Source organism: Athene noctua, chromosome 1 (genome assembly GCF_965140245.1).
Source record: "Athene noctua chromosome 1, bAthNoc1.hap1.1, whole genome shotgun sequence".
In the NCBI taxonomy this organism is placed as follows: domain Eukaryota; kingdom Metazoa; phylum Chordata; class Aves; order Strigiformes; family Strigidae; genus Athene; species Athene noctua.
Window position 1 is genome coordinate 15,248,389 of NC_134037.1, and position 19,751 is coordinate 15,268,139.

General features: G+C 35.5%; 1 protein-coding gene across 3 annotated transcripts in view; it reads left to right on the plus strand.

Moving 5' to 3' along the window:
- Window positions 1-19,751, plus strand: part of NBAS (NBAS subunit of NRZ tethering complex) — a 192,291-nt gene that overhangs the window by 78,813 nt on the left and 93,727 nt on the right. Inside the window, exons 34-40 of one of the 3 annotated variants that reach the window (XM_074895621.1) lie at window positions 412-569; window positions 2,693-2,783; window positions 8,808-8,977; window positions 9,577-9,690; window positions 9,933-10,056; window positions 15,307-15,383; window positions 15,904-16,041. In XM_074895621.1, coding sequence (XP_074751722.1) covers window positions 412-569; window positions 2,693-2,783; window positions 8,808-8,977; window positions 9,577-9,690; window positions 9,933-10,056; window positions 15,307-15,383; window positions 15,904-16,041 — 872 coding nt within the window. Of the gene's footprint in view, window positions 1-411; window positions 570-2,692; window positions 2,792-8,807; window positions 8,978-9,576; window positions 9,691-9,932; window positions 10,057-15,306; window positions 15,384-15,903; window positions 16,042-19,751 lie in introns of all 3 variants that reach the window. The other 2 variants (XM_074895620.1, XM_074895622.1) reach the window with 2 other exon arrangements.

Below are 19,751 nucleotides of genomic sequence, written 5' to 3' on the forward strand. Positions count from 1 at the left end.
CCTTGAGATTAAGGGGGAAAAATCCGAGGTGAATTGAGGTTCTCTTAATACATCAAGTGATATATTTTACTTTTTTCTAGCCACTCCCAATATGGTGTCCAATATCATACTCTGAAGTAAATTATGATTTTTATATCTATAAATGATTTATATATGTAAATACATAGTGTGTAGGCCCACAGATGCCTATTGTACTGATATCTACAATATGATAATAATGAATCTTCTATGCATTTGGTCAGTCTGAAGTTGGGTTACATCTCTGTTTTACAGAGTATTTATGGTTCCTTTCTCAGGGGTTGTTAGTGTCCACAACAATACCACACGCCCTCCTTTATTTCATCCACTAAGAATTATGCAGCATCTTCCTGTCAAGCTTACCAACCTCAGAAGTACATTTTTCCCTTGTAGGTTATTCTAAAAGCTGGGAAGTATGCAGTCAGCTTGGCCAATCAGAAGGCTACCATGATTTGGGTATGCGTCAGGAGCTGATGGCTTTTGCTCTGACACACTGTCCCCCAGGTGCCATAGAGGCGTTGCTGGGAGTGAGCAGTTCATTGCAAACCCAGGTAGGAGTTTCTGTAACTTCTTTCATGCAAGTTCAGTGCTTACCAACGTAAGAGACTTGTGCTCATTTTTAAGTTTATTCCCTTAAGTTCTACCCTCTAAAAAGTTTACATTTGTTCTACTTGATTTTTCTGCTTTCACTGTTATATTTCAACAAATGAGGTCTCTTTATAAGCATTTTTATACGATGAGTTGGCTTTTCAAGTAGAAGTGCAATTCTGTTCTCTGTTACTTTTAATTTCTTCCTTTATTGTCTGATTTAAATATTTTATTTGCAAATGGGTTAAATAGTCTTTTTCAGTGTTTTCTAGGTGTTTACACCTTGTAATGCGAATTCATTAAATGCCCACATAAATATATGTGAAATGTTTATTCTTACATTTTTATGATCTCTACCCAATATACAATGAAATTATTTTCTCACTGATTTCAGCCATGTACTGATTTTACCAGCTACAATAGGCTTTATGTCTGAGTCATCTTTATTAACTCTGCAATGACTGACTTCTGAATAGAATCATGTCTTTGGTGTTCAGCTGATCATACTATACACGTGAAGATACATAATTGTGACATTTCAATATAAGATATGGAAGGAGATAGAAAACCTTTTGAAAAGTTTTATTTGAAACTGCAGTGCAGTAATTTAGGTTGTCAAAATGTTAGATTTCTGTTCAATCTAACTGTGGCATGGCCTGTATGCTAGTGTTTAAGAGGTCATAATTGCCTTAGTTGTCTAAGAGTTGTTCGTATTTATCTTTGTGTAATAAAATCATCTTAGAGGCCTTGCATTCTGTGTCTAGAGAGAGAATGGAGGAGAAGGGAGCAATAGCTACAGTACATACATAATCTAATTAAGGCAGCTGCAAGTGTGTAGCCTTTTTCTTTACAAAATTGCTTGTATAGCAGTGCATATGAGAAATACAGGCAATGTATAAAGGCCGTCTGTACTGCTTCAGTAATAGGGTAACATCAGAATAAACTACTACAAAGGATTTGAAATAAAGTCTAGCTCTGGCACGCTATTTCCTTTTTTTTTTCCATCACGAAAGCACTTAGATTTGAGAGGTAGGTACAATTACGAGCTTCAGCACAAGTGAAATCTTTGCAGAATTGGTACCTGTACAATGTAGAAGTAGAAACTTGTTTCTCCCTTTATGTGCCCATATTTAAAATTAGAATTTGAAGTCAAATTTTTGGCACTGTATAAACCAAAATTTGTTAGACTTTCTTTCAAGTCACTGCTTCTATATTACTGTCTCAGTCCCTTTAAAGGCTTCATGTTCAGGTGTAATGCCATGTAGCTGCTCAGCCACTGGTTATTACTCTCTTGCATCCCGCTTCACCAAGTGAAAAGATTCTGTTTTCTCTATTCACAAAACTTGAGTCTGAATCTGTTGCTCAGGCTTCTTTGTTAGTGCAAGATCAGTTGTAGCAAAAATATGGTGATGATTAATTTGGTATTTGACAAAGGAAGCCAAATCCAAGTTGTGATTTCTGTCAAAGCACATTTAATCAACTGCTTCTGCTATTACTTTCTCTGTAAACTAAGCATAATCTTTTCAGCTCTGTTCATTACTGTGGTCCTATATGTTTTGTCCCAGCACTCTTTATGTAGATAGATATATGCAGAAAATCTTTATCAGAAGGTCATGATGACCAGATGATATTAAATGGCTCTAAATGTCTTTTGTGGACTTTCATCGGTTCTATGGCCTGCTAAAATTCTCACAAAACCATTATCTTGTGTAACATTTGCATCTGTGGAGTTGTCCAGCAACTCAGAGGCACAGTTCAGATAATGTGGTTTTTTCATGGAAGTTCTTTAGCCTACATAGTACAACAGGGTGCATATAATTTAAAAAAAAAAATAAAAATCATATATTGTGTGAAAAATACTGCACAAAAATCACAGAGAAGAGAAGGTCAGTTTTTCTAGAGACTACAACAGTGAGAGGATGTGAAAGATATCTATGTGTTCTTCTCCCTGTCTTCCCCTACACACTTGTTGTTCTGTCATGGACGCTTTTACAACATAATTTCTTGGGTTATCTGTGACATCAGTCGTAATTCTTGCATTTGATTATTTGACAGTTAAGAGATTGTATTTATTTTGTGTTTATAGATCCTTTATCAGACTGTGAATTGCCAGTTTCTTCCTTCAGAAGGATGTGAGAATGTAACTATCTCAGGACCTTCTTCGTTGATCAGTAAGGATACAGAGGTAAGCTTTAAATAGAGCTTTTAAAAGTAATAACGATTTTGTTCTGCATTATGCTGAAGAGCTGAACTTGAGATTTTATCAACATCTACCAGTTTACGAGATCAAATGTACAACATTAAAGACATCTACTGATGTCTGGGTTTAGATTGTTTTAAGTTCAAGCTTATGTATTTATACTTAGTCTGTTCTGATTTTTCATTGTTTCTTCCTACACAGTTTTAGCACCATAGAAAAAAATATAAACCCAGAGTCAGGGGAAGAAGAAAGTGGAACAAAACTTAGTGCAACAATATACATTAATGTTGGTTTGATTTTTGTATTAGTCCCAACTGCAACGCAAAACATTTTCAAATGTTTGAGCTACATCTTCAAAAAATGTCTTTGATTAAAAGTACTTTTCCCCTTTGTTCAGTGCATCATTAAGTTTATGGATTCTTTGCTGTTTTATAACTTTCATATATGCATGTGAAACTATTTTTATGTGTAAGATCAGAAGGAACGTTAAGTGTTTTGTGGGGAATAGAGGCAGAGCAGAAGGAAAAAAATCTATTATTCTTTCTACTTTACATTTTTTATTATTTTAACAGATTTAAGTTTGTAAATGTACAATTGCGAACACATTTCTCTTTTTAAAGAAGATGTAATTACCTGCATATGAAAGAAAGGAATGTCTTTTTCAGCATCTTCAGAGTGGAAACTTCTAAGTTTATTCTTTTTCTCTGTTTTCTGTTTAAGTTTTTCTGTAGATGATAAACAGATCGGGGAGCGGGGGGAAACCTTCAGAAATAAAGGTTAAAAAAAAAAAAAGGGGGTTCATGTTGCATAGTCTGGCTTTTTGAGAAAAGTGTCTGAGTTGCAGCCTCCTTAACATCATTGTACCCTTGAGGAACTTGTAACAATGACAGCTGTAGATAGAAATTGCTAGTCTTTGTCTTTGATATATTTAACACCATGTGGTTTAAAAACCCCACACCTTTCCTTTATGTTATTAGAATGGGAACAGTTAACTTCTATGTGTATGTCTATATTTTGTGTATTTTTTTATATATGTATAGGCATACATGCATACTTTGTATACATACATGCATATATACATTTACATATTTGCATATATATAACAGATTGGCAGGAAGGTAAAATAGCACTGAAAACAGTGTTCAGAGGAAGAGAGCTAAACACTTTATCTTCAAGAGTTGGTGAGATGAAGAACAGGTCTGTTTCACTGGCATGAATTCTTTATATTTTCTGGAAATTGGTAAAGGAATTTCTCAGAGAGGAAGATTATTAAGTAGATGTTCATAAAATTGTGGAACCTTATGATGTGGCTGCAGATGTCTATGTGTACAATATTTTAATGTATTAACAAATTTGTCATGCATCACCTTTCATATGCTGTAGTACTGTGACTGTGTTGTGACAGAACAATTATACATGCATATAAATGGTTTGGAAACTTATTCAGGGGTTTATCAGAGTTGAGTAAACTCACTAATTAACTTCATTATCTACTCAAGCAATTTTCATTATGCTGTGGAATTTGCATTCAGAAAGCTATTCACTCTTATTTTCTCCAATATATCTTTCATTTTTTTTTCCCTTAGTTGTGGTTGGTTGTTTGTTTAGAATTGAAAGTAGACAGACAGTTGACCTGCTAAGTTTGTATGTTGTTGCATTGAGGTTTTTTCTTTCTGTTTTAATACAGCTTCTTGGCATGCCATATTTCAGACCATCATACTATGAAATGAGTTTTGTATATTTGCTAATTCTGTCTTTTTGTTCTCTCCTCATTGACTTAATAGGGATTTATAGCTCTTCTTTTATGTCTTGCAATGACACAGGAGGAAACATAGCCAAGAATTTAGTGACTGTGTAACCCTCCCATTGTTACAGACATCTGAAATGTTAGAAGTGCAATATATTCAATAACTTAGTTTCTCTGATTTAACTGAATCCCATAACTGCAATCCCCATAGTTCTATTTAAGCTAATTCCTCATGCTTCACATTTATTGTCTTGCACAGAGTTTGTTTCTTCAAAGTTAAAAACAAACTATAAGATTTTTTTACCTTTCTTTTTACTCCTTTTCACTTATATTCTGATTAACTTACAGCATCCTTTTCTTAAGGAGATGGCAAGTGTTCTGTTTTTTTTCTCTTGTTTATCGATCCCTTTTCAAATTGGTGTTCTAAATGGAATTTTCCTTATATCGACTTGACTAAGCTGCTTCTAGGATACACGTGTTTGGGCATCCGATTCTCTGCTGTATTAATAATACCCATCTTAAGTATATAAATTTTCCTTTTCAAAGCTTTAGTGACCTCCTTCTATCTCTTCTTACGTTCATTTAATATTGAATCGTTAGTTGCCCCTATCAATTTTTTCATTATACCAGTGTACATCACTAGTTGGTCATACTTGTCAGTCATTCTTCCCTCAACCTCTTCCCTTGAAATGCCTAAAATCGTTTCATTTTTGTTGTTCTAAGTTTTTTCTCTGAAATTTTCTTGCAGAAATCTTGATAGCAGCTGTCTACGTATATTCACAGATTGGATGAAAGTGTGTCATTTAACATCGCTGTCATACTGACTTCAGTATGACTTTTCTCCAAGTTTTTGGTGGTTCCTACTCTTAAGGAAATTCCTTATTGCTATGATAAAGATGCATGTAATTATTCTGTCGGAGCTAGTGCATTTGCACAAGAATGTATTTCATTACCTTAGTGCCAGCTTGTCACTGTTGATTGAACTCATGGGGTAGATTATCCTCTGAAATGCCAATGATTCTAATACAGCAGATTATTTTTAAGCAAAATGTTGTTTCCCCAATCACCACCCTTTTTCCTCTTTATTGTATGCTACAAATGCTTCAGCAACTGGTCTTGAGCTTCTCAGAGTATCTCAGTGAGAAAATTAAGATGCTGTTGTGTATAAACAGTAGAAGCAATAACTCTCAACTGCCTTATAACTGAGCTCTGACATTATGTTAAATCTGCATAATACTTAAAACATGCATTAAGTCTGTTAGAAGTAAAATCTTTATCTTTTACATATCTGAATGTGAAAGTTCTATTAGTGTAAAGTGGCACATCAGCACAAGAGAAATTTACAGTTTCAAGTTTCCTTGAAAACTCTTTGATAGGAGAGCAGACATAATTTCTAGAGGAAAGTATTTTCAGATTACAGGAAGTCTTTGGAACCTCAGGGCAAAAATAACTCTTCAGCTTCTGTTTGAAATGGTTGTGATTTTTTTTTTTCCCCAATAATTGTATTTTTTATTTTCAGATTAACTGGCACTGTGTTTTGTGGTTTAGTAAATGTACTGGTTTTAATTCTGTAATAACTAAATTAGAATTCTTCTCATAGGAAGAGGTAGCTGTCATTCCCAAAGGAATCCTGTTCATGTCCAATGTCACTGAACTCTTCTACAGGGAAGGAGAAAAATCTTAATATGGAACTCTATGTGCACTATTTAAATCCCCGTTGTAATCAGTGGAGATCCAGTCAGTTGTGCATAGGAAATAATGCAGTTAATCAGCCATTAGGTGCTTGGTTTAGTTGTTTATCATAGATAGCAACAATTTAAGATGCCATAAGTACCTGTCCTTTACCTACTGACCCAAAAAGTCTAGGGGTACTCTTGTCAGATCTAGAAGTATTAAGTAGATATCTTAATTATTGCCATATATCTTAGTCATTAAAGTCTGTGTTTTAAGCATCTGAATCAAATGCATTGTGTATGCTTAAGGTTACTTTTTCCGTTCCAGTGACACTGTAGCCCTAATAAGAGTTTAGACATCCAGTGACACCTGAATTCTTGTGCTGTCATCTTGAACTGAATCTTTTCCCTAGTCTCTCATCTAGGGTCTGGTTTATCTTTACAGGACTGGAGTTTTTAATAACTTGTTCATCAGCTGTATCATACATTACAAACAGAAAAAAACCAAATACCAATAAAACCCCAAACAAAACTCTTCAAGGCACAAAGCATAAATGTAGAATAAACATGAGTTCTTATGTATAGGAAACTACTTTAGATTCCTGTTTTCCAATGGGAATACAAAAAATGGGATCTCCATCAATCTTTCAGAAATAATTTATTTTATGAGAGATCGATTCAGGATAGCAAAAAGTTATAGCCTGAAAGTATTGCTGTTCCAGGTATACGGAGGAATGGCTTTTCAGAAAACAATTCTTATTTGTGCAGAAAAGACTGTAATTACTCATAAGAGTTGAAATTCTTTTTAGAAAAAAATCAATAGTGTTTATCTGATAACGGTAGAGCTATAAAAGCGTACACACTGGCATGCTAGTTAGCCCTTTAGGTTTCACACTGCTGAAGGAAGTTTATTTTAAAAAATGTGTTTTGCTCTAATGCAGTTGAGAACTTGGGGGGCGTGGATTTTTTTTTGGCTTGTTTTGTTTTATTTTTTCCCCATGAAAAATCCTCTAGGTGTCCTGCAGCATCTACTGGAAAATGGAGGTGGAGCGAGAAATTGGTATTCTGTATATAACACTTAAATTACAAAAAACTTTTCCACTAAGTACTAGGAGTGGCTTATTTAAAAAAACACAAACAAGAAATCTCCTCCTCTCTCCCCCACCAGACCTAGGATTTTCTCTTGCGTTTTAGTTTGTGGAGGAATAAAACTTCTGGCATGTTATACTTAGCATGCTCTTTCTTCATTTGGTGAACTAAGAGCTGAAATTTCCAGTTTAGCCAGTCAGTTCATGAGGGTTGCATCTGTGAAATGCAGAATATAGTTTCAGAAAAGTTTGAAAGAAATGTTGAAGCCTTAATGGAAAGTAGGTTTTAAGATAGATCTGCTACCTCAGTGGTCAGTAAATGGTACTAATATAAGTTCATCTACAGTGAAATTATGCCTTATTGAAGCTAACATGTTTTGTCACTGAAGTTATGGTGAAACATAATTAATTTGAGCATAACTTGGCATCCTTTGATGCCTGAAAATTTGTCATGAGTTAGAAAGTTGTAAACTAATACCTCACAGTCAGTTATACAGGTAGAATTTTTCTATTTCAGTACACTTCAGTGTGTGGGGAAATGAATAATATAGTTGTTAGGAGAAACACTGAATATAAAGCCGTTGAAATTTGCTACATGGAGGAAAAGATTTATGTTTTGTATTGCTGAAGACTGTTTACATGAGCATGCTACTTATATATTTGTGATGTGTAAGCTTTGCTATTAATACAAGTCCTTCAGGACTGGAATAGCACAGATCAACCAACATAGATGTTTTGGGTGTTAATTAAATGCTATACATGAGGAAGAGCTGGTACAGAAAGTTCCTTTTGTGGAACATACCTTCTGCTTTTAAGAATAGACTTATATGTGAGTTTACTGAGCCTGAGTGAAGACGTTTTGCAGAATTACGTGTAGACTTACACATGGACATATTACAGAAGCAGTTTGGGGTTGAGATAGGCTGCGGTCTTGATTTGTTTTTGCTGTCTTTAGGTTTGCCATATTCGGTACCTTTTAAGTGCTGACTGCAGAATTTCAAATCTTGATGGTACTTTTTCAGTCGGTGTGGAGATGAGTGCTTGCATCTCTTCACCTTTTACCCGACTAAGAATTCAACTTAATTAATGCTACCTCTGTACAAATACAAGACTGACTCTATTATCAGCTTTCTTGAATTATTGAAGATTAATTTTAGCATGTTCAATCTCCTCATTTGTAGAGATGATTATTTTAACATAAGCATTCAACAATTACATAAAGCATTACCATTATAAACTTTGGAATTAAAACCAGCTGTTGTCTGTGGAAATGAGATTATAGTTGAATAAGGGGCAAAATGTCAAATGAATAAGGGGCAAAACTTCTTTTACCTTGTTTTTTGTTCGTTTTTGACAGCTGCTGCTTAAATTAGTGAACATTAAAATACGGTCTTAACATAGTGTTCCTGAACTCTAATACATTTGGCTTTAGGTCATTAGCCTCATTAAAGCATGAGTCTAACACTTGCCATTGTGTGTTGCAATTTGCTCACAGGATGACATCAACATTTCCTCTAACCAGTCTGCTGATTTGTTGTACTGGACAACTTCAAAAACCATGAAGGTGTTGTCTAACACAACTATGACTACAAAAGCCATGCTGCATGCTGTCAGTGATGGACAGTGGTGGAAGAGATCATTAACTTATCTTCGACCATTACATGTAAGGGATTGCTGATGTGTTTCCAGATGTTTACATGTTCACTGATACATTAGTGTAATAGCTAGGCTCCTTTGTAGGTATCTGATTACTGAAGACCTCAAATCAGTAAATGAACTAGAGGCATCACAGGATTGTTTGCAAGCAAATCCCAATGAAAGAACAGATCTAAAGGTGTTTCCTTTTCTTGTTTTCTAATCTGTTTTCTCCTGCTTTCTTAGCCTTGTGTGAAAAGGCATAGTTGAAATTTGGCAGAACTTTGGGAAAGAAAGCACAGTGAAGCCCACTCTTTAAATACTGTCACTTTATATTCAAAGCTCTTCCTTTTCAGTTTTTCTTTTCTACCATCTCTATTTCAATGGATTTTCTATAATGTTTGTGATGTTAGTTTTTCTGATACTACTTTTGAGCATGATTCTCTCTCCTTTCCTTTTTTAAGAATACTGGACCTCATTCAGCATTGGTTTATGTAAAACAACTCCTATCTTGCTCCCCACTGAATTAAATTATATTTTCATTTACAGTTGTTTCCCTTCTGAACAGTTACAGACTTGTTAATGAACTTTTTTACAGCTATGCTCAACTATACTTACTTTTCCCAGGGCCAAGAATTTGGAGATGTCTTAAAAAGTGGGCCTGGAGAAAACGCCACTGTGGAAAAACAAGGCTGTCATCCATTTTATGAGTCTCTAATTGCTGATCCATATGTTGCAGAAGTAAGTTTGTTACAGAATTCTGAAGTGGTTTTTTTGTTGACATTTTATAATTAAGTAAAAATAGAGATTCTCTATTATTTGTGTGTCTTGCAATTTTGTGCAATAGTAGGAAAGAATCCAGACATAAACAGAAAGAAAAGCAAATGCAGGAACCAAGGTAGATAATTGCATCTGATGCAAGTGAACGAAATAGAACTGCAGGGTGTAGTGCGCATGTGTCAGTTATCTTGTTTTACTTCTAGTCTGAAATCGGCTATAGCACATACCAGAACAATTCTTTGGAAAGCTTTGCAGAAGTGTTGCTGAGAACAGAGAAGCTGACAGAAACAAAGAGCGAAGGAAAAGACCTACTTCCAACTACAGAAGGTATGGGTTCATGTATGTTCATTCCTGTATTTACTATATATAGTAAATATAGGAGAATCTATGGATGGGTTTAAATATGGACAGTTGCACAGAATAATCTGAAGTACTGTCTGGGTATTTTGTATGAACTGTGATCTGATTCAACATCTGATGTTGGTAAGTAGTCTTGGTAGAACTAGCTGCAGAGTTTTCAATAGTATTTTTATTTACTTGCTCAGTAAAGACTAGAAATCTGAAAGTTGGCTTTGAATAAGCAGAAACATGGGGAGTGAAAAAGATATGGACTTGTGGGGTGAAAAATTGTTGAAGGTTTCCTGAATAGTACCATGCACAGATGGAAATGGCAATCTGCAACCCAGTGTTAATGTTTTTTGGATGTTTGCCTCTGTATTCACTTGCTCAGATTCTCTGACATTGTGTATACACCCTTCAGTATTGCAGAGTCATTACAGTAATTTATTTGCTAATGCTTAACTGCAACTTCAGGAATCATTAGCGCATTTTGTCATCTCCTGAAATTTCTACATTTTATAGGTTATAGTGAGTAATTTGTTAGCTTGAAGTTTCACTTGTAAAAAACCCCACAACATATAACACAACCATCTATGATTGTTTGTCTTTACTTTTGGCTGTCTCCTGCTGGTTTAAGAAATGAACTGTTTAAATATTTACATGCCGTTAGTGTCTTCTGAAGGAAGATGTCTGTATTATGTTTTACTCTGTGGTAAGTTCTGCCATGAAAAATGAGTATATTATATCACTTGTGATATGAGGAAAGTTTCAAGTGAGACTTTCTTCATAAGCCATACAGTTTTATTTCAACTGTTTAGTGAAAGCCAGTATATTTGTCTTAAAAATATACAGTTCAGTAGAGATGTGATATTTCTATAGACAACCTGCACAGTTGTAATATAATAACATTCTGAATTAGAAAAGGTCAGCAACGGCTTGTATAAATGGGGATCTATTCACATTTTGTTTCTTTTGTGCTCTTTTAATGCAAAAATAGTTTTAAATCAGTACTTATGATCTATTTTCTTGCATGCTGAAAGCCTGTAGGCTTCTAGCGCTGATACCTGTGTCTTGAAGGGGAGGCAAGGGTTAAAAAGTATTCACTGCTTTCTTAGGGCAAATGATGTTAGTTGACAGAACTTTGCTAATACTTCTTACTTGAACTTGAGTACTTGGAACAGGTTGTTTACAATTCAGTGGCCACCTTTGAGACTGAAATTTCAGTTTTGGGGACTTTTGCTTGAAGAAGAAAAGTTTTAGATTCCAATTTTAGTTTTTGAGCCTCTGTCTTCCTCCCCTTAAGTATGCCAACTACTGTTTTAACCATTTTAATATTTCTGTTCTACTTCACCACTCTTATTCTCTAGTCAGTCTGAATTTTATTTATGAGTCCCTCCAACTGTGCTATGGAACTGAGAGCTCTATGTTTATCTCTGGAAAACTGAGCTATATTTGTTCTGTACTCAGCAGTTCTGCTGTATGACACCTTTGGTAGTTAACAGAGCTGTTACATGTAAGTGTAACATGTAAGTGTAACAGCTTTCTGTAAATGAATGGATTGGTAATTTGCTAGTTGTAATACAGTATTGGATCCCACCTCTTCCCCCTTCTTAATGCTTTGCTTTATCAATTCCCATGAAAGTCCTTAGAATGAGTTAACTCTTTCAGGATTGTGGAGCTTGAAAACGTGCGTATTAATAGCACACCACCAAAATTTAAAATAAAAAAATCATGCAGATATCACGCATTTATTACTCATGTTTTTCCCATATTTTCAGGCTTACTCTAAGGCTTTGGGAGGATTTTGCCATATGAAACATGAATGCTAATATGAGTTATTAGCTACTACGCCAGTAACTAATAAACATAGCAGTTTTCATTTAATTTTGCTGACAAGTTTGAATCCCATTTGTTTCCTTTTAGTTGTCTTCTAGGACAGCTACAGCATCAGGTTTCAGCTCCTTTAGAAGAATCAATGAACCTGGAAAAAGATGCAGTTGAGCAAAGAAACCCCAGTTGTACTTAGCACATTGTCTTAGAAGTTGAAGTATGCATCAGACTCTGTTTCTATTACCATAGCAGTGTCATGCTCCAGGTGTGAGGGGATGACTAAACACTTTCCCCAGAGGCAGCCTGCATGGTAAAACTTAAGATAATGTTTGCTGTTCTTTTTTGTGGATTTCGTAGGGTCACAAGCCTTGGACTTGGACTTTTCTTGTTTCTTCTATCTGGATGTAGGTGGTAGACTGAGCATTTTCAAGTGAAGGGGTAACACCCATCACTTCGGGTCCTGTAAAACATTCTTTCATCAGTTGTGCCGTTATAGTGCATCCAGACTTAGTGTGACTAATGCAATACTGTGCATCTCTGCTTAACTGTAGTTGTCTTTCTCCATAGTCCTTAGGAATTTGATTCATGCGGAGGTTGAAGATGAGATCTGAACAGAAAGTTACCACAATTGTTGACAGCATTTTGTTGTAACCAGATTAGGTACTAAACTCTAAGTAAACACAAGTAGGTAGGTCATATCTGTTAATTTTCAGGAGTTTTAGAACAAAGAATAGCTTAATGTTTTCCTTTATTTTTGTAACTGCTTGCAGGTGTGGCTATATAACTGCAAAATTTACTTTTAAGTTTATTGAGATTTTACCACATGCTAAATGAACAATGGAAGACTTGAAGCAGTTTTTGCATTTTTTTCAGAGAAAAAAGCATGGAAAGAGTTGAAACTTCCTAGGTATTGATTAATGCCAGTTTTTACAAATAAACCATTTTCTTCCCTACTTACCTTCCAAACAGGCTTGTGGCATAAAGACCTGAACAGGAAAGAATTTTTTTTTTTTTTTTTGGTGTTTCCCTAAGGAAATGCTGCTTTTGGGAACAGCAGCATTGGCTCTTTGCTTGTCACTGCCTGTCCTCCCTGGTTTGCCAAGCCTGTAACATTTAATGCCTTTGGCAAATTTCAAATTTGGCAGTGGTCTGAAAGGATGCTAAGTTCCTGTAAATTTTGTGAAAATGTATGAGAGGACAAAATGGCATCCAGCTAATGTCCATAGCCTGCAATTTGAACTCAGCCCTGTTAGACATCAGAGAATCCCGTAGAGCTTCACTGGGAGACAGAAAACTGTATGAAATTAGTCTTTGTGTATACACATGTGTTTGTGTGTATGTAAAGTAGGTGTCTGTATATGGATACACGAATATAGCTCTTCACACAAGCACACAGAAAATTTATATTTATTGAATCAGTACAGGGAATGTTTTTTCTCAGAAGGGATGATGATGGAGGCAGGTCTTTCTTCTTAAGTACATTCTGGCAACTGGGATGCCTTTGTGCTGAGCTTGATGAAAGAATATGCATAAAGTCATATTGGTTTATGGCCTTGTATTGGTGTTATGTCATGATTGTTATCTGAAGGGTGAAAATAAACTTTTGCTAGTGAGGCAGTTATGTTGGGGGTGTTCAGTTGGATGAGAACTCAGAATTTATTACGTATTCCTGAGGCTTTGCAATCATTAATTTTCCAGAGAAAGGGAGAAGTGGGTGGAGCCCAGATTCTTCTTTCCCTCCTCCCAGTTTTTTCTCTTCGACTAGAGTGGTTGTAAGAATACGTAAAGTAACTTTGCTTGTGCTTAGAGTAGGAAATACCAGTTTTGCAAGCTAATTCATCAAGATTTTAATATTAGATATTTTTGGAGTCCTATTATCTTTGCTTGGACAGCATATGGGTTATTTTGAATGTAGGAGAAACAAGCTGTCAGCAGCAAGAAACTATTGGTAAAAGCAGTAGAACATAGGTGCTGTTGGACAGGTTTGTATTTGCAGTAACTGTGATGTATTTCCTTGTAGACAGCCTGTGCGATGACTTGTCACACGGAAATTTGTTTTTTTATCTGACTGAGGGCCAGTATGTAAATCCACCTCAGGTTGATGGCAAGTTAATGATAATCTGGAAATTGTAATTGGTCATTCAAGCCTTGTATAAATCATTCTTCGGAATGAAGAATTCACTGAGGGGCTGTATATGTACAGTAGTCAGGTTTCTTGCCAGTGTGCTCTCAAGAGTAGTTTGTGTAATGGGAGAATATAGGTTTTTGAGATTTTCTTAAAGAGCTAAGTTGCTGCAAGATGGCTTCTTCTGATTGTAAGCATTATATAATAATAAAAATAATAATAATATAATATATAAAAAAAGGAAACCATAAGTTTATTTTCCTGGTATGCTTACAATTCCTTATGCAATTTGTGGTCCAGGCGTTGTGTTTTAAACCCAGCCAGCAGCCAAACACTGGTTCATAAGACTTTTGAAGTTGTCCTTGGGACTAATAATTTGTGTTCGCTACCCTCAAAAATGAATATTGTGTATCATGAGAAACGTTATTGTTTAATTGTTGGAATGTTCGTAGCAACCACAGTGATGCTTGACCTCAGTAGAGGAGATAACTGCATGAAAGAGATCCTGTTACTAATTAACAACTCTTGGGCACTCACATTGTGTATTGGTTCTCCTATTTGTGTAATGTAACATATAGTGGATTTTTTAAATGAAAGAGCAAGTTTGGTATCTATAATGTAGGAAAAGCAGAAAATTTCTATGTCAGTTTTACCAGAAGTATTATTTTTTTATAATCAGAATAATTACTCTTTGCATTAATTTTGACTATGTTGTGCAGATATTTCTGTTTGCAACGTATGGCAGGACCTGGTTTTGATATTTCACTGACCTTATTTAAAATTCATATCCCACTTCCAGGTGTGTTTTTTTTTTTTTATTAAGACAGAAGTTTTTAATATGGCTTGTTATGTTCAGTGATAAGTGAATTAGAGCTCAGGCTTGAAGAGAAGACATTTTGTACCGTTCTTCTGGTTGGTAACTTTGAATGCTTATAACATTACACTACTGCCTTGATTTTTCCAAGCAAAAGATTTACTTGTCATAAATCAGTACAGGTGATGTTTTAGTGGCTTTGTTTAGCATCTGTTACGGCATGGACTCATTCTTGTTTGGTTAATGGATCAAACGTTTTGCCTGGAAGTCAAGGTAAAGCTGTGCTGCAGTTTAATTACATATTATCTGTTTCTGGATTGCACTGATAAGTGTTTAATTAAGGATATATGGAGTGTTTCAAGTTAGTGTCTAATAAAATACGGTTACACTGAAAACATTTCATTTGCTAACTGTCAAGGCTAGATGGGTCAGTAATCAAAGCTTTATTTCTGCTCCCTATGTGTTGCAGTTCTGCTACAACTGGCAAGTGATGCTTTACCAAATGATATGTCCTTGTCTCTTGCCTATCTACTTGCACTGCCACAGGTATGTTGATGATGATTTTAAATGTGTTTGCCAGGACAGACTATTCATAGAATTTCAAATAAGAAAATGTAATTTCCTTAGGGTTTTAAAATCAAAGTATTTGAATTCATTTAAATCCACAATTTTATAGGTTGGGCTAGTGCGTTTAAAGGAAACTGAACAAATGCCATTGGACAGGCTTATGAGCATGGCACTGGTGAAAAGACACATTTTCTTACTTAAAATAGTAGTTGGACCACCTGACTGCCAGTCCTAACGTAACTCAGAGATATGGATAACTTACTGGTATAGAAGCAGCTATGATTGGAAAATTTTTTTGGTTAGGTGTTTGTGCAAGGGGGGAAAAAATATCATAATGTAGAATCATCTGTGTGTGTAGGTTACTGATTTACTTTTGTGCCAGAAAACCATAGTCAGAGCTATTTCTAAATCACGGCAAGTAGCTTTTTAGAAAGTTTGTGCACTTAATGTTGTATGCTTGCTTATTCTTTCATCTAAATTAATGCTTTTTTTCTCCTAGGTGGTAGATGCCAACAAATGCTTTGAAAAGCAATTACATTCTGCATTATCTCTCCAGCTGGCAAGTTATTACTATAGCCTGCAGATCTATGCTCGTTTGGCACCATGTTTCAAGGACAAATGCCACCCTCTCTACAGGGTTAGTACTCTTTTCTTTTTAAAACCATATTCATTAATGGCAGCATTAAAGCTATTTTAAAAAGCCAGTATGCGAGTTAAGCCTGTTAAGGAGCTGATCTAACTTACACTGTGAGCAGTGTTGTTAATTTACGCATAATTATTCTTCTGCAGTGCCGTAAACAGTTGAGTACTTCAGAGTTTCTGGAAAAGTTTTTCAAGTACAATGTCAAGTGTCATTTATAGGTAATAGCACTATCAGTCTTCAAAGAACAATAGTGATCATAGTCTATCCTGTCATCTTGCGATACTGATACAATATAGTACTTCCTGGGAGGAGTCAAGTGTCCATTCAACAAGAACCGTGCTATTCAAACAGTTTCTGTAGCCTTCTTTGAGGTTTGTTGTTCTGTATTTTGGTTTACATACGGTGTTTAGAAAATTCTTACTCAATCATTGATGAGCTTATTGATTTCTTTTGACAAGTGTCTCTTTTTGAAATGACACAGTTGTGCTTCTTACTCATCACATGTGATTAAAGCAATTATGTGGTAAACTCCAAACTAAATCAAAGAGGTGACATACAAAAGTTTAGTAAGACACCAGTTGCCATTACTTCTAAGATACCAGAGTAAAAACTCTTCTTTGCCACTCTAAGAACCTTTCTGAGTTTACAACAGTTCTTTCCTCCTGTACAGAAGATCTCTGGACTGTTTGGTTTTCAGCCTATCTCTGTATTACAGCTAAAAGAACACTTCTGGTGACAAGTTTTCTGAAAAGAGAGACCACTGATCACCGCTATGGCATGAGAGATTTTTTTTACATGTCCAGAATGACTTCTGATTTACAGAGGAAAGACTGTTGTTTTGATGTCTGCCCAGTTCTGCAATTAGTCAGCCTTTCATGTTCCTGCTGAGATTTGTATTCTACTATCTTCAGTTTAGAAGCTAAAGGAAAACTTAGGCCACAACTGAAATTTGTGGGACTTGCAAAATACATTGGTTGAGAGGAATTCATTCATGTTTGTTAAATAGCTTGCTTTGAGCCTAGGTCCGCCTACTGCAAGACATGTTTGATAAAAAAAAGAATTTTTTTTTTTTTTTTTTTTTTGGTTTAGCCTCTTTAAACAGTCTTATTTTATAGAAAGAACTGTGAAGACTTTTGAAAGAATAAGTCATAAGAATGAGGACAGAGACATTAAAGGTTGAACTATTTCTACTCCAATTGCCTTTTAATAAAAAAAGTCTTTATCAGTAGCATCATGTAGTTTGTCACTTACTGATGTGATCTTTGGCTAAATTCTTTTGTTCCATCTTTGTAAAATACTGTATGTGACTATGATAAGCAGTAGATTCTAAGCTGTTTGCCAAAAAGAATATGTGCTGTGTTTAAGTACTACTCTTAAGCAGTAGATTTTGGAAAGAGCTGCCTGAGAATATTCTGAGTGAGGAGCACACCAAGAAGAAGGAGGCTTGAATGCCCAGTAAGAAAACAACACAGGAGAATACATTCACTGTTACTAATTCCAAGGGTATCCAGTGAAGGAATGTCACTGAAGTAGGAAAGGAGAAATAGAAACGGGTGCTTTTGAGTAAAAGAAGTACTTTCCCCCCCAACCCCCTCCCCTCACAAAGCAACCCAGATGTAACGCTCAGTTTCCACTGCAAAACAGCCGTTTGTTTAAATGTACATCTTAGATGCTGGTAATAAAGAATGGCCTTTCTTGCAAGTTGTTTTCCTCAATACATCTAGCCACGATTTTTATTTTTGTGTTTCCTGAGAGTATTGTGGAAAAAAAATTGATCTTAAGCTTTATGGTACACACTTTTATGGAGATGATAAACTCAGTTGTAGATGTCGTTTCATAGTAGATAGTCTTCTAGCTCATGCCACTGGTGTCTTGTATCGCATTTTTATCTTCTGTTTCTCAAAACAGAAATGCGTCTCTAGGTCCTTTAACTGTATAATTCAAAGATACACTTTGTTCTTAGAAGATAACTGAGTGTGTTTTTGTGGGTGAAGCTGAATAACCAATCCTTTTCTTTCCCTGTGTTCTAAACCTTTACATATTCAATAAAGATCTAAATCTGGCACTTCAGCAACGTGCTTAGAAGGTGGATCCTCGAGATCATAGAGCATATATTTCTGTTTAACAGCATCTGAGTCACAGTAGGTGTGATTTCTCTAGTCCATTGAATCAAGTATCCTGTCTGAAAACTGTCTGAATTTATAAGAGTCTGTATAGAATCATGGAGAAGTTTACACTACCTATGTTTCCAACATTAATTTTAAAATAATAATAATAATCTTTCAAAGCCGTACATGAGTACCTCTGGTATAATGGGAGAAATTATTTTAAAATGATAATGACATATGTGTTATAAGGGTAATGAAGGAGGTGAGGGGAGTTCTTCTTCCAGTGGCTAAGACAGACTTTCAGGACTTGCTAGTTAGTCAAGAAAGATATGTTGATAGAATGATTGGATCTGTTGCATGAACGCTTGATTTCCCCCCCCCTCTTACTGTGACATGAAATACTGACAGCTGATACCTGCACATCAAAACAATCATAAATTGCCAGAAATTCTTATTAACTTCTTTGTAATGTTGATGTTGAAAGGAAATCAGCTTGATAATTTCAATTTCTTATGAAGATATTACTTTGTTTTTAAGGACAACCAATGGAATTTGGTTGTAAAGTACTGCTTTAGTTTTGTACCTGAGATAATTCAGAATTTTAGTTGTTATAATAATATAAACATAATAGATATAGTTTAGGGCATCTGAGCTATATTAGCTTTTTTATCCTGAGGAGGATCTTGAAGGAGTTTTACAACCAAATAAAACCATAGATAAAGGTCTGTAAGAATAAGGGCCAGACAGAAGAGAAGAACAAAATTTCCAGAAATGGACTGGCTGTGGAAGGCATTGGTGTGAGGACACTCATTACCCTTTGAGAAGCTGTATTTATTTTTGGTTTAGGTCCTGGGGCTGTCATGGATGGGGTTAATTTTCTTCATAGCAGCACCTATGGTGCTGTGCTTTGCATTTGTGGCTAGAAGTGTGACAGCACAGGAGTGTTGTGGCTGCTGCTGTACCTGGACTGGGCAGCATCAGACTGTCTCCCCACTGCCACTCTGATTTGCTGCTCACTACCCCAGTCTTGAAGAATGAGAAAAGCTGTACAGCTGAGCAAGAAATTTGCTGGGTAATTTCTACTGTCAACAGTTTATCTCTTCATTTGTCTTGTCCTCGTGATCTGATAAGTGACCAGAATAAGTATGTCTGGGGGATTGTTTACTTTAGAAAGGGGTGAAAAAGTTTAATTACCCTATGGTTAATTAATACGTTCCTGTCCTTATGCTAATAATCTAATGCTGAAGTGTTTCTGTGGTTTTGGAGAGGAGTATTTTACTGACCTTAGCTGGCGGCAAGCTTTTTCTTGGAGCATCAAGCAACAGTTCTAACAAATACTGCTAAATTGCCGAGTGGAATGGAAATTTTGCAGTTAATAGCAGATGAGGAAAGTGCTGTTAACAGAAAATTCTTGGGTTTTTATTTTATTTCCTTACCTGTTATTTCCATTAAAGAAAATGAATTTGATTCCTGTCTTTTTGTGCATTGCAACTGGCGATATGTTGAAATGGTAACCTCAGAGATTCTCTTTAGTGATGTTTTTGATGCAGCCTAGAGTTGGTGAAGAAGCTGGGAGTTCAGTTGCCCAGAGTTAAG